A 15825-nucleotide genomic window follows, 5' to 3' on the forward strand; every position below is an offset into this window, starting at 1 on the left:
ATTTTGAGACCTCCTTTAAGTTGTCTTCTGGTAGCTGTCTGGTGTCTGCGAAGTGCCAGGTATCTGCAGCTCTCACCAGTTCCGTTGACGTTGAGTGCCATAGGCACATTTGTGAAATCTTGAACTTTATACAGTTACATTTTTTTCAGAATGGAAAATTTTCAAAGGTCTTTTATGGCTGTGAACATTTAGTGTTTTTCATGCCAAAAGACGAAAGAAGTAGCAAGTTAAAACTTATGTAACTTTTTATGTCTCTTGATTCAACTTTATTGTGATGGGGGTGTATATAAATGCACGTGCTATTAAGAGCTTCACGGTGGTAAGAAACATTGGCAGATAATTGGCAGAGAGGTGTGTAAGTGGAAGCCAGAGCAGTACAGAATCTCAGAACTCGATTTGCACTTGAGTATTCCTTTATCTGCTTTTTGTTTTTCCTGTCAGACTACTAATTGTATTTAATTTTGTTAGCGTGTGGCTAATTTTTGCTTTTTTTCCTTTTTTTTTTTTTTTCTCTTTTTGACAGAGAATTCAGATGATGCCAGTTTATCACGTTCAACTTCTGTTGCCACGGGTCTAAATATAATGAAAAGGCAAAAAGTAAAGACAATCTTCCCACATACTGCTGGAAGTAACAAGACATTGCTTAGCTTTGCACAGGGGGATATCATCACACTTCTTGTAGCCGAGGAAAAGGATGGCTGGCTTTATGGGGAACATGACTCTACTAAAGTGTAAGATAATCAATGTATTACCCAATTTGAGCATGAAGAAAAACATGTCGCATCAGATTTTGCTGGCAGATATTAGTAAATGGTTTTCCACCTTTTTTGCTGGCTATCATTGACTGAGGACTTGGAGTCTTCCTGCAAGATAAGTCACTGCACTTATTTTAGGGAGATTTTGTACACTAATTTGGTATCGTCAGAAATCTTGTCTTTAAAGTTAAATCTCAGTTCATTGAGTCCACTGTGTTGTCCAATGTTGTCTTTTGAAAGATCTATCCAGTTTTATGTAATATGAAATTGAAAAAACCTTTCCCGTTACAGAAAAGGATGGTTTCCGTCGTCGTATACCAGACCACTGGAAGAACCAGCGGAAGAAAAAGCATTTGTCTCAGTGCCAAGGTAACATTTTGGGTGGGACTTGCAGAAATGCCCAAACTAACATTTTTAATAAATGTTATTTTTTTGCTCATGATCTTTGTTATTCCCTAACGTACACAGTAAATACTTTCTAACAGTCCGTAGTATGATGCCTTCAAGACCCAAGAACTAGCTTCACCCCAACTTTATAATTTAGAGTCCCACAGACTTCAGTAGGATTGTGCACTGTTAGTAACTTTCAGCTCATTCACTTTTGTGCTTTCCTGGAGCTAAAGATAAGTGAGAGAGATGTATTATAGGAACTGAAAATATTATTTTTGGGTTGTCTTGCAGCCCCGCACCAATCCGAAGTATTAGTTCTGTAAATCTTGTGGAAAAAGGTGATGTTGTCCTCCCACCACCAGACTATCTGGGGTCTTCACAAACAGAGAAAAGAATGGAGCCTTCCAAAGGTACTACTGTTAAAACACCGACCGACAGACCAGAAAATGCAGGTCCGGTAAGTAACCAATACCACGAATCCAAATGTTCTGCCCTGCCTAATCTTCTTGACATACTTAACTGAGCTCTTAAGTGAGGCCCTGGAACGTTCTACCGTAGCTACTTGTTCTTGACTTGAGCAGTCCTTCGGCGCAGCTCTCGTCAGGGGCACCGTGGGGTGCTGCCATTGCAGTCCGTCTGCAGTAACGGGAAGGGAGGAGAATTGTTGGGGGGTATAACTAAGAGTACTAGGAGACGTACTCTGCATAGCAAACTTCTGAGGAATGGCATCTGTGAAACTTGAACGTCTCACAGGAAGTAGTACAAATCCATCATCTTAAGTGATTTTAGAGCTACAGTGGGATGGGGCATTTAGAGCAGTATAAACCCTGTGTTCAGGAATGCTTTACGCAACCCCATGACAGTCAGTGTTGAGTTTGTAGATGTCGCTGGGGGATGTATGTACTAACAAACGTCGATGTTCAGCAAACCACAGCTGAGTGGAAATACATTTTTATGAATAGATAATGCTACATAAAGCCAGTATTTCTGCTATAAAGTCAGCAAACAATGATTCAAAATGAAGACTAATCTCATCAAATTAAGCAACTACTAGTTGTCTTGCTGCTTGTTTAAATAATGTTTTGCTGATGTGTATCTATCTGGTGGTGATAAATGTTTTGGAGACTCTTCAAAAAGCCTCTCGAAGCAGAGATCGCATTTTGACAGCAAAGAAACTTTCTGTGATTTTATATATATCTTTAAAAAAAAAAAATGGTTGTCACTGCTGAAATTGAGGCTGTACCAGAGTAAGATGCAAAGGTCCATCAGTAGGTACCATAGCAAACTTCTCAGAGGTCAGGAATCCTATAGTTGGGTGCCAGTATCTAAAAAAATTACATTTTATTATTTATCAGTACAAGTAAAATATTTTATATGTCAGTGTAACATCTAAGCAAATTTTGGGTTGTTCTTCTGACAGATGTTTTCTCTTTCTAAGTAATTTGTTGAATCATACAGTAGAAATTGAAATGGCCTTTGTAAATTTGTACTTTATGGGAGTAAAATTAACTAAAGGAACCTAAAAAGCAGAAACTGGAAGTTTGTTGCATCACACTTTGATTAGTGGTGAGAGTCCATTTAAGGTCAAAGGGTGACAGAATATTTATAACAGTACTCCTGTAAAATGGAAAGGCATCAGGAAACAATGGTCATCTTCAAAGAAGCCTCCACTCCTGTTTCATTTAAGTGCACAATCAGGACAACTTATATAGAGCTTTAAAATCACTGAATCTGTTGAATTGTCTCAGTGTCCCCGTCCTGTGCCGCTGTCCTCAGTGTGGCCAACTGGCTTCAAGCGGGTCTCAAGAGTAGTCACCGTAAGGGTGGGTTTGTTTGTTCTGTGGCATCAGTTCAGGGGGGGTAGGAATAAACGTGAGGCTTGTGGACTAACGTTCTTGTTGAACTGAAAACCCAAGAGGAATGGCGGATCATTCAGTTGCAGACTAGGACAGAATTCTAATTAGAACAGTGCTTTCTCCTTGGAGGCCAGAATGGAAGCCTATAGCCTCTTCAGAGGGGACAACAAATGTATCTTTTTTCAGTTTCTGAATTTCCGTAGTGAAAGCAAGATTAAAAAAACTATATTAGGAATTCTGGAGTATAAAATAATGACTGCTCTTGTTGAGGTACCCCATAACTCATAGCAGCCACCTTTTGACTGTGACCCCACGATTCTTCTTACCTGTAGAGGAGGGTCACTGCACTTCCACCCAAGTGTTTCGCTCCAAAGTCACTATTTACTTCCATGCTTTTGGAAAGTTGCAGGGTGTTCTTGTCCTTCCCGCTTCCATGCCAGTCACCAGCCCTCACACCACCATAAGGCTTTAGAAATGAGCTCAACATTTTACCAGGCTGGTTTGTAGCCTCGTATGGAATTTACGTACAGATAAAACAGTATGCTTACAGTGTCTTTTAAGCAGAAACAAGAAACGACTCATTGAGGCATCTTATTTTTGTTTCAGAATACACAGAAAAAATAGCTCAGGATTTCCAGAAGAAAAGATGAGGAATGGTTCTTGCAAGTTAAATTGTTCATGTGGTGTTATGTAGGACAGTACTAAGGAGAACAGTATTAACTAAAAAAGACTTAGTAGTTGATAGAGCTTTGAGGGTTGGTCTTCAGTAAGAAGTAGCATGTAATGCAGGCATTCTAGTTAATTTTAAGGGCTGATTAGCCTAATTCTAAGGTCTAAGTCTGTTTATGACATCTACATGAGCAATTTCATTGGAATCACAAGTCAAGCACGTGCTTAAGAACCCTGAATAAATAGATTTCTTCACCTGCATCATGGCACTGTGAGCAGGGCAGCCAGGAGCTATGGATCCAGCAGGCGCTGTGCCTAAGAGGAGAGGCTCGCAGCCCTTCTGCCGCAGTGGAACTGCAAGTACTGGAACCAAAATGGCCATACAGACGGAGTGGTCAGTGCAAGTCGAGCTGCTGCATGTTCCTGCTTCTACATGAATAATGTATATTCAGACTTCCACTTTGAACTTTATCTGACACCTATCAGAAGCAATGCAATTAGTTTGCAGTTTGAAAGATGTCATTCATTAAGTATGATTATTAACAAAAGCTAGAAAAAAGCAGGGGGGGAAGTCTAAACTAACTGTTTGCCCAGACTTCCGTGTAGCCCAACAGGCTTGCGAAGGGTAATACTGTGCCACACACTGCAGCCGCGCTGGGCCGGAGCGCCCCGGCCACCTTAGGGTTAGCCGAACTTCGCAGGGATGAAATACACTGTGAAGGCAGTCCATGCCCACTGTCGCGATAGAAACAAGGCTTTTCAGATTGTACACTTACATGACAGCTTCATTATAATGAAATATTAGCAATAGATATGCAAACCTATTCTGCCTTTTGTATCGCTCCCGTACAAACAAAGCAAATCATGTACGTACATGCCAGCAGCTGGTTTCTTGCCCTTTTTTTACTCACCACCACTACTCACAAGTCACAGGTGATACCTGAAGTTGTACTTTGTAATTCAACAATAGCTAAAAAACCATCTAGATCAGAAATCTGTCCTCACTTCAGGCTTTTAATACTTAAATATGTAATTTCGCTGGCTGCTGCCGTTTTAAACTTCCTGACTTTACAGTTACATGAAGCTACACTGACTGTGGCTCCGTAAGCTCTGCTCCAAGCCTAGTTTTGGCGTTTTGCTGTGAGAACCAGCAGTTTGTAAGTTATGCCACAGGAACAGTATGGGGTGACAGCTGTGCTGTGAGTAGTTCTGGCCTTTCCCTGGGGGTTGATGGTGCTGCAGTGACGTTCGTTTGCTATTTTAACCTATAACATGCCCAGCTCGACCTCAGGTGATCACCAGTCTTAAACGTGGGGTGGGTGTTGGGCACTACAAAAAACCCACCAGATAATGCTAACACCATTTTTTAACTAATTTTGATGTTCTGAGATAATTTTCCGCTCCACAACTACCTCTCCATAGTTCAATTGAACTTCACAATAATTATTTAAATGGCTAAATATTTTGGCCTGCTTGAATGAGCGGGGCTGCTTTCCGTAGCAGGGTACCAACATCACCTCCAGCTCGTTTTTGTAAATCTATGTAAATATGTTCTTTTACAGAAACCTGATATGAACGGCATTATAAAACCACCATTTCTAAGGTATATTTTTTAAAGCTGTTATACTAATTTAGTTGCGTTGATTTTTGTACTGGCTTATATTATTCTGTTGATTGTGAGGGGAAGTAAGGATGTTTTTCTTTCATTAGGCTGTGACTTTTCCTAGGCATTGGTAAAACATGGCTACAATTGGTTGCACGTATCTCAAGTAAAATACAACACACAGGCCCTTCTCAGAAAAATAAGTGTTTCTCCAGGAGTTTGACAGAGAGCAGGACTTAAACTATGTCTTTAAGGGTTAAAAACAGACATATTTGAAGACTGGGAGCCATTTAAAAGAAATTATCCATATCTAACTGGGCATTAACTTCCCTAATTTTGGATGACTGCAAAGTGAGTCTTCAGATAGAAGCTTGTTTTAAAAACTCCAGTTAAATTAAGAGTTGCACAGAATCCTTTAGTCTAAAACTGTAATTTGGGTGTGTATTGCAGCAAGCCGCCTAGTAACTGTGCATTTCTTTTCAGTGGAGAAAATCCTTTTGCAACTGTGAAACTCAGACCAACAGTAACCAACGACAGATCAGCACCAATTATTCGATGAATATACGGTCCAGACACATATACTTCCTCCTTATAAACACCATTTTCAGTAATGACAATTACTATCTAAACTAATTCTAAAAATGTATTTAAATTTAATTACTGTACAATAGAATCATACTGGAATGGATTCTGATTTTTTTAAACCTATACTTTCTAATGAGTTAATTGCTTTGGGCTAATGTTTGAGCACTTTAGCTTGATTTTACAGTATGCCTTTTTTTGTAGTAGGAATTGTGAAAATACTGGAGCTAGTTTGGATACTCTAGTAAACCAATGTAACTAATAGCTCGCAAATCTCAATCTTTGGCATTCGTTATTTGGAAACTGCAATGGTAAGTTCTAGAATATAAACCTGCATATGCCACTTATTTAATAAGAAAAAAGATTTTTTTTTTTCTGAACAGGACAATGTAACAACTGCCTTATTCTAGAATAGAGAATTACCTGTATAAAGTGATTATACATTATTTTGTTTAAGAAAGACACCCTAGGTTATAAATAAATATTTATCCTTTAAGAATAGACCATTTGTAATGCTTTGCTTTATGGTCGGATAAAAATTTTCAAGTGTTAACAGAAAGCTTTTTTAAGTCTAATGTTGTACTGTCAACACATTCTTAAATATTTTTTTCTTTAAAACACATTGTCAAACTTAAGTCTTATAAGAAGTCATAATAAAACAGTGCCATTATTTTTTTCTCAAATGCTAATATAAAAAGCTGCCTTTGAAGTTACTCCATTACTGCAGCCTTCCAAACAAGAAAAACAGATTACGTTTGAAAATTTTGGGTTAAGGAGCCTAGCACTGGGCTAAACGCCGGCACAGTGCAGCATCTCATCCTTTAACTTGTCACAAGCTTGGTTGTACAATTTGTTATCTCAGGCTCAGATTTTCCTATATCCAACAGCGCTAGCTTGTCTGAAAGACTTCCCCTACAGTAATAATCATCTCAGAAACCAGCCTGCACCAGCACTGGGTGCTCTATCGCCGTACTGTTCAGGTGGTATTTCCCTCCTGCCCTACGAAGTCTGTGTTGTGACGGCTGCGATTGATCCTCACTCTAAACTACCCTACATACGTACGTGCTTCCTCCAGTACCCCATGGATATTCATTGTGGTGTGCCGCCTTCTACTACTCTCAACAGTGAATTCAAGTCATGTGAAATGCCTTTCAGTTACTTAATAGCAAAAAATAGTATATGACCATGTGATGGCTGCAGAGGTAGAATCCGCTCATTCTACTTCTCATCAAGTTCAAGGCCACGGATGTGTCATTTGCTATGGAACCCTGCGTAAATATCCCCTATCCCATTTTGGAACACCAGCTTTTCAGAAGTGGAACCCACACCTGAGCCCCTTTTCTAAAGCACAGGAGAGGCAAGTCAACCTAGAATCCGTAAGCTTTCAATAATTCAGTATCAGAATTAAATAATCTCAAATGCAAAAATCTTTGCTCAGGGCAGCTCGTACTTGGCAGTACCACAGCCCCTCTTCCTAGAGGAGGGCACCCACTGCAGTCGGAAAGTACCGTTGTTGGTGACCTACCACCGGTTCCACAGCAGGAGGAAGCGTCTGCCATAGCGGACAGGACAGTGCGACTGCAGCCCTTGGAGGTCCCCTGTGTCCCTATAAGCTTAAACCTTCACTAACTAAAATAGAAGACAGTGAGGGGCCGTTAGCGTGGTGGGTAGCACACAGCATGTGCAACACCTTCCTCAGAAGCATCTAACGTGCTTAAACAATACAGCCCTAAACCACGTGGGGTTTTTTATCATAAGGATTCTGGCAAATATTTATCCTTCTTTGTAGCTAGGATTACTAACGCCACTTCTCAGACTGCGTGTTATCAGACACATTAGTCACATACTTTAATAATCCAGCCACAAGTTGAGGATTGCAAAAGGAAAAGCAGTTTTATTTAGTTGTCAACAGGTGCCACTAAACATGGAAAACAAGTGGGGTTTTCATGTTTTGCAATGCACATGCTCATAAAAGATTAAGTTTAAATTACATGCAAGAGACTAAATTCCTTCACACTTTACAAAACAGGTCTGAAGCAAATAAAATGATTGTACATGACATTTACATTAGAAAGAGTATGCTAACAGTTGTAGCTTCCGTAAGCACGTCCATGTTCACTCCCTTAGCCAAAAGCTGCCCCACAATTAGGGCATCTTCTCTGCCTCAGTGCAAGACAGAACAGAATCCCAATTGGAAAGAATACAATGGCACACAAAACACCGAGACAGGTGAAGGTGTCCTCCAACACGCCAACCCTGTAAAAAGGCAAAACAGACAGTCAAGGACACCCACCACGTTTGCCCCAAAGTTACCACTTTGTCATCTGGCAGTCACTAAAAAAACACACCATTTTATATAGCAAGATAAGGCTCACAGAGTTCTGGGTGGTGGTTGGTTGGTTGGTTTGTTTTCCATTAAAAGGCTTTTATTTTCATAGCTTGCTGGGGAAGGTTTTGAATTATACCACTTAAAAAAGGGAAATTTGCAGGTGACCAGACTGTAGATAAGAAGCCTAAAAGGTTTAATTCAAAGTAGCTGTTTAGTTCCAGGGAGCAACCACCTCTCTGTCCCTGCAATCCAGGACTGGTACTTGGAACAAACCACCACAGCTCTGAGCAGGCATGCAACTCCAGCTATTGGTAACGCAACTGCACCGAAGAACACAGCGTGTCACACCTGTACAGTGGGAACGAGTCACAGCACTCTCCCTGCGGAGAGCTTCCACGTGAGAGCCTGTGCCCCTACAGCCATCGCTGGGCCCTACAGAGTCCAAAAGTCACAGCTCTCCCCCCGTATTCCTGCGTCCCAGACCAACCAGCCTTGCCAAGTAACTACACGGGAATAACAGGTCACACATTCAGGACAGAGACTGTAAACAAGTACCAAACTTTATTCCCTGCTTACCCTTCTTGGGGTCAAGTTTTTCTGTATAGGTGAGGATACAATTTTCTAGAACTAAATCTTAGCATCACTGAAGTTTACTCTCATAAAAATGAGAAGAAGCCTGCTTTTAAAATAACTTACTGACTCATCTGGAATGACACAGTGCTAAAGATTTAACTGTACCAGTGGTGTTATACTGGTTACTGCACACCAAAGAACTCCATTTCTCAGCTTTTTAGGTCTTTTACAACAGGCAGCAGTCACACCTGTGGCATATGCTTTGCCTACCTAGTTTCCACAATTATCCCAGGGCAAAACTCAAGTTTCCCACAGTGTACGTGCAAAAAAAATAATCCCTGTTTTCCAAATGTTTTGATCTGATGATTTGGTGCTTTTTCTCAGCTTCTTCCTAAGCGAAAGGTTTGAATAGGCAGAGTTGTGTAATGCTGGTTAAGGGCTTCTGGTGAATCAGCTCATGCTTTCACTCAGCAAGTGAAAACCACTGCAGACAGTGAGAAGCAAATAGGTTTGTTTCAGTGTGTTACTTCAAGTTAATACCCAACTTGGCATTGTCTGGTTCCTGCGGTTGCCAGTACATTCTCTCAGAGGTGCACAGGTCAGCGTCATTAACATGCAAAGGGCCGGATGAACTGGGCATTTTGGGCTCTGACCAATTTAGCAGGATAAGGAGGACTTAAAAATTCTAGCTGTAGATTTACAGAGGAAGAGTACTTCAAGTGTCAGCACGTTGTTGTGGATGGTGCCAATTAAATAAGCGTGTGCAGCAGTATGCTAACTACTCACGTTCAGACCTCCTAAGGCACCAGGACAGCTCAGAGATGTGGCACTACTGTCATAAGTTGTTTAACAAGTTTATTTCTGGGAACTAGAAAAGGCCAAGCACGCATCACTATGAAAATAACCCTCAGAAGGTACTCCCCATTTCTACTGCCAAAAACTGAAGTCTTTTAGAACTGTAGGAGAATCTACTAGTGATGGCATTTGGCTCCAGCGGAGTCCTGACTGAATGACTGCCCTACGTGAGAAATCCTGTTTCAGCACAGTTCTGTGACAGCAGAAATTTACCTGAACACACTTCCAGTTGCAGTCCCTGACTTCTTTCTGAAGGGCTGTATCTAAACATCTCCCAAAATGGACAGTAAAGCTTGACTATTCAGACTTAAGAAATTTGAGCAGCTATACTAAGTAGTCAAAATTTGGAGTTCAGCAAAACACTTGACCAAGATATATCTCTTAGATTCCCTGGTACAATGAAAGTCTCCAGGAACAGAGCTGTGACCTTGAAATACACGCTACAAGCAGCTGCCAAGGCCAACAAGTTTTTGTTTCCCTACATACAGAGCCATCACAGACAACCAACTGTACACATAATAAGAGCAAAGAAAGGATGATGCAGACTTGAAGAGCATTTCCTTACTGCAATTTGCTAAAACATTACAATTTGATTAAACTTAAGAACCATTCTCCTTCCCCTCAACCATCATAAGTCAAAAGGCTTTTTGGAGTGTTCTTGATATTCTGCTGCTTAAGCAACTTCATGTTCCACTTAAGCTTTCAACATCAGTCCCCTCCTTTCGGTGAGCTTACTTTATTTCTGTTTACAGCGTTCTTGTGATAGAAGTTGACTTTACATTTGGTATAAAGGTGTTATCAGAGTACAGTTGATCCCAGCAGTAGTTTCATACCCTCAAATAACACTCCTTTAAGGCAAAAAGTTAAACAATGTACACTAATGCTCAAATCACCATATGGATTCTAGTCTCAGCACGCAGCTGTCCCAAAGCTCAGACTTTTGTAGCTGGTGCTGTTCCTTGTGGCTACTCCTACAAACTCAGCACATCACCCCTCTGTTCCTTGTAAGTCAGGCACATGCACTGCCACAGCTCTATCTATCAGTGCAGGCACTTTATTTTGCCACAACAATGTAAGATTACCCTTCAACGCTGACATCTGCACGTCCAGGGAGATGGGAACAGTGAAAGATCAGCTCTGCAGAAGCATTCTGCTGTTATGACAAACTCTCCAGGACTTCAGCTCCTACCATTTTACCCAGAGCTGGAACATGTTCTGTAGAATGAGTTTCAGTGGTATAGGTACCTCCTTTTCTTCCCATGGCTCTAAAGCACTTGAGGAAAAGCTTCCTCAAACATAGAAAAAGTTTCACCTCTCTTCATTTTCTTTTACCTCCTATTCCCATATCTCTGTCACCAAATCACAATCCAGGTATCAATACTGGCTTAAAACAAAACTTATAAAGTAGCCATGATACTGCCCAAATTCATAAAACCACCTTTCTCCAGGATGGAATCTCCACATTCAGCACACTGATACAGTCAGCACAGGTTGTAAAGGACAATGGTTCTGGCGTGTCACCCACAGATACTGCTGTTAATACCAGAAGTACCAAAAACCCCTAACATTTACTGAGTACTTCATACAGTAGTTGTGGTATCAGTAGTATCTTATTCTCTACCTGAAGCAAAAGTGATGTTCAAGGAATTGAGCGTAAGGTAACAGTGGAACTTTTTTCTTTATAGGTAGATTTCTTTAAATCCTCTCCAAAAGGATGTGACAGTCTCCACCGATGAGACCTAACCAGACTGCCATACCAGGCAGTTGGTCTATCTTACTTACTGGAGTTTTGTATTTGATTCCAATTACTGATTCTTGCCACGGTGAGTTGCTGACTTACAGAATGTATGGACTTTAAACACAGAATCCCACTTTCATTTCTGGTATTTCTACTACAAGTTTTAATACTGACCATCAACTACAGACACACTGAACAGCAGCACGAGCAAGTTTCTTGGAAACAGCACTACTGATGGTCTTCCTGATGCAGTTTACCAGAGCTCTCTTCTCTAGGTCAGGTTTGTCAACGCTGTCCAGCTGATACTGCAAGCGTTTCTTGTGGGAACGATGACCACAGTTGCGTGTGCCATCAGCTAGCCTTTACACGGCTGCTGGCTTGAGGGCAACTATGTCCAGTAGGTCACGAGGGTCAGAGAGAAAGGCGCCATGTAGCCCCCACCTGGTGTGCAATGCAGTTCTACCTCTACAGCCAACGTGCTGACAAATTACACTATACACCAGCAGACAAAAAGGAGCCAGGCCATTTATGCTGCAAAGCAGAAACTCACCCTTGTCTTGACACGAGTCACTGACTCACCGCACTCACCCAGCATCACCTCAGCAAACAGCACTCAGAGAAACTACAGGCACTAGATCTGCTCAGCTTCATTAGTATTTCTTAGTCTCTGTCTGGTGTTCTGCTACAAAGAACTTCAGCCCAGGATTCCCGTCAGACCATGGGAGCGGCGCCTGCTTCCCTTCCCCTCTTACCACAGAGCATTCCCCAGCAAAGTGAAGCACCGATGGGGAGAACAGCCAGAGGGGATAGTACTGCCAGGGAAAGAAATATGGAAGGAGTTACTGAAAAATTATGAACAGAACAGCAGTCGCTGTCACTAGTAGTAAAGAGGCAAATATCATACAGGGGCACATCATGAAGTAAACTTTTTCCATATACTCTGGATTATTAATGCTTCATCAAGATGACTGTATGTAAGACTTTGGTCCTCATTTAAAAAAAATAAAATAAAAGATGTGGATTAATTAGAGAGAGTCAAAAGGAAAGAGAGATTGTTAAAAAAAAAAAAAAAAATGTAGCTCACATCAACCGACTTACCCTTGCTACCCAACTTTCGAGTCCTAATCCCAAAAGAGTTGTTATACCATTAACCTGTGCCAGGAAACATCAAAATCTTGCTAGGTCGAGTTCAGAGCATACTAACCCAGCCAAGATGACTTAATTAGACCGACTTCTAAAGCAGAGCTGAAGAGCCTCCTATTAACCCTTGCTTCCAGAGATCTCCAGCTTGCTGTCCCACCTGAGCAGATTATGGTGTATGGGGGGGCGTTACGTAGCATGGCTTAGGCTAACAGGAAAGCTTTAGCGTAATTTCTCTGCTGTACCACCTCTTTGCCTAGGGTATACCTGGACACTAAAACTGTAAAATTACATTGCAAGTGACCCTCAAAATTAGACTGCAATTAAAGAGTGGAATCAGTAAACAAGGCTCTCGTTCTGTCAGCTTCAGTCACCAGGGAAATGATGCTACCAGAAGTGCCATCTCCTGGGCAGATTCGGCTAATAGGACTGAAATGCAAAGTGATTCAAAACTGTTTAGATAGCCAGAGTGGCTACAGATGCAGTGATAGAAAGGACACTAGCATTCCAGCAAAACTGGCAAACCTAGAGACACAAGTTGAATATGGCAATTTGTACTTGTGGAAATGCATGAAACGCTGAGCACGCTCAGACCAAATAAAAATCAGCAGCAGAAGCTCAGGAGGTGAGGCCTCTCCTTTTCCCCCTCCACAGGTTAACCCAGTAACATACTGTATGTACCAAGAGGCTCAGACACAATCTAGACATTTCTGAGTAATTGAAGATTTAGGCACTTTCCAGTACTACAGATCCATCCAAGAAAGGCAAAGTCCCTTTTCCAGGCATGTCAATGACACTAAAAATAACGTTACTTTGGAAAACGCGTACAAAGTGCAGTACCTAGTACGTTAAGGGTATTGTTATTTCTTACACTAACGCCATCTTTCTCATTCAGCCCGACTGAGCATTCCCTTCCTGCAGGCATTCAACTCTTGCTTTGTTAGTGGTTTTAAATCTTCTCCTTGTCTCTTAGTGATTCCACATTCAGTTCCTGCCCTGAAGTCTACCTTTGTGAAGGTAAGCCAGTGTGCTTAGTTAAGAGTATAAGCAGCCTAATTTTGATCTGACCTTAAAGAATAAACACACTAATTAAACATTAGAGAGGGATCAATCAGGGTACTTCTGGTCAGCCCCGAGTAGCTGCAAACCCAAGCGTAGATGACTGCTGTCTAACCCATTACAATCAAACCTCGTAATCAGCTTGAGAGGTCCAAGTCTATGGGTCAGCAGATGTCCCTGACACTTAAAACAGAATTTATTTTAAACTCTCTTTCCTCTAAATAGAGCTGTTCATCAGGAAGTGTTTTGTGGTAATGCAAAATGCCAATTAAAAATAAATAAATAAACAATCAAACCCCACACATCGCCATCCATATTCATCACCAGACCCAGGGAGAAGGACCAGCGAGGGACAAAGCCCGCTGCAGGAAGCGCTGCCGGGTCAGCGACAGAGGAAGACCAAGGAAGGCAGAGCCAAGCAGTGGAACAAGTCAGCTACAAGCTGCACACATTTGGAAAGCTTCCCAGAACTGTACCTGTGTGACCTCCACCGTAACACACCTGGTATTCCAGAGCCAGTGCCTATCGCATCTATAGCAGTGTAATATTACTACAGCATTAACGACAACAACACTTTTGGGCTTCTGTTGGTTTCTGTCACCACCTAATTTTAGATGAACACTTATCCAATCACTGCTTAGCCAGTTACTAACTTTAGAAGGAAAAAAACCACCTCACACCCGACCTCTTTGTAACGGAGAATTAATATTTTAGTTTTTGCTTGTGTATCTTACCTAAGCTGCAGAGTAATTAGAGACTCCGCATTCAAGCTGTAGATTCACTAATGTAACCAAACATAAATTTTGTGCTACAGCATAAACCACATAAGAGCTGATTAAAACTGCACCACTCCCAACCTAAAAATAAAGTGGAAAGGTTTATTTATACTGCAAGCAGCATCTTGTATTTAAGCTGTAACTGCAGTTGCCAACTCCATAAAGTAAGGTCAATTATTCCCACTGACAATTATTTAAAACAAAATTACTTTTCAGACCCCTTTCTTGAAAATAAGTCTTAAAACATTAGTATCTTAAGTCAAATGCTCAGAACCAGAGGGCCAATAGTGAGATCTGCAAATACCGCATCAGTACAATTTAACATGCACATTTTTAGACTTAACACTACATCGCAGTATTTAAATGTGTGCTTATCACCATTTTTCATCCCTTACAAATAAAGTCGAAGGATCATCCCAGGTAATCAGAGACAGTTTAGTTGTACAACAAGCTCTGCAAGAGCTGAAAAGAAACTGCACTTGAGTTAAGGGTGTCTCCAGCTGCCTTCTACACAGATACTGACTAACTGATCAAGCGAGTAGAGTTTTCAAATCCGTATCCCATCCCTCCTGCCACTGAGGCCGGTTGAATCTTTAACTTTAGATTTAGAGGAAGCATCAGACTAGTGACAAGCAAGCACGGACTTTGGAAGCTGCACACCAAATCTTTCATTTTTAACATGAAAACAAACATAGATAGCTTTTCTTTACATCTGTCCTAGCTAATGCAACAACAGCAGCTAGGTTAAGCATGTTTAAATCTTACCTGCAAGCAGCAGAAAAGTTGACAATTATATATGCAACAACTGAGTAAGCACGGGATGTTTACAGTTTGAATTTCCATGAAGAGAGGTGCCAGTTCCTCTAGCCCCAGCTTGAAGGCATATTGAATAGTTGTTGATCTGTGTTCACAGAAAGGAGCCTCAATCTACACATAGCCAGTGGCTTGCCCTCCTCAACACAAGCTGTACATACATGTAAATGCAATTATCCGTAAAAGTCACCTTCCGGTAAGAGACACCACAGTATTTGCAGATTTATCTGAACTTCCTTATGATTTAGTTCCTATACAGAGGGCTGGCTGCGGAGCCAGAGAAATTCTGGCAATGGTACAGCCTTTATCTAGCTGTTGTCTTCCTTGAAATGCCTGCAACTGACCAGCCTTCTCTCATGCAGTAGCACCGCTGCTTTAATTCCAGTTCTGAGAACACATTAAGAGACAAGCTTCATGGCTTCACACCAACAGCCTAGCCTCACAAACGCAGCTAAGCACACCCGCTACAATTCTCTGTAGATGGTGGACACCTATCCATGATGAACTAGCCTGAGACCTGGTGTGGTTTTTCCTCACTTGGCTGCACACACAGCCAAATCGGTATCACTTTGGGTTACCAACAAGCAAGGCCAGTTTCTTCCTCTTACCCAAAACAACTCATTGCTACAAAGAAATCCTAATTACCAGAATACAAACACCAAGACAAAGGGTGACACTAATGGGGGG

At 41.4% G+C, this 15825-nt stretch overlaps 2 protein-coding genes across 2 annotated transcripts in view; one reads left to right on the top strand and one right to left on the bottom strand.

The window, feature by feature from the left end:
* The window catches only part of BAIAP2L1 (BAI1-associated protein 2-like 1), a 29326-nt gene extending 23494 nt beyond the window's left edge, over positions 1–5832 (top strand). The window contains exons 9-13 of the mRNA XM_009885851.1: positions 524–731; positions 1047–1124; positions 1437–1602; positions 5233–5273; positions 5757–5832. Coding sequence (XP_009884153.1) covers positions 524–731; positions 1047–1124; positions 1437–1602; positions 5233–5273; positions 5757–5832 — 569 coding nt within the window. The remainder of the gene's footprint in view (positions 1–523; positions 732–1046; positions 1125–1436; positions 1603–5232; positions 5274–5756) is intronic.
* A 2146-nt stretch (positions 5833–7978) lies between these two features.
* Positions 7979–15825, bottom strand: part of BRI3 (brain protein I3) — a 19209-nt gene continuing 11362 nt past the window's right edge. Inside the window, exon 3 of the mRNA XM_009886220.1 lies at positions 7979–8111. Coding sequence (XP_009884522.1) covers positions 7979–8111 — 133 coding nt within the window. The remainder of the gene's footprint in view (positions 8112–15825) is intronic.

The sequence above is a fragment of the Charadrius vociferus genome, unplaced genomic scaffold, assembly GCF_000708025.1.
Source record: "Charadrius vociferus isolate BGI_N301 unplaced genomic scaffold, ASM70802v2 scaffold430, whole genome shotgun sequence".
In the NCBI taxonomy this organism is placed as follows: domain Eukaryota; kingdom Metazoa; phylum Chordata; class Aves; order Charadriiformes; family Charadriidae; genus Charadrius; species Charadrius vociferus.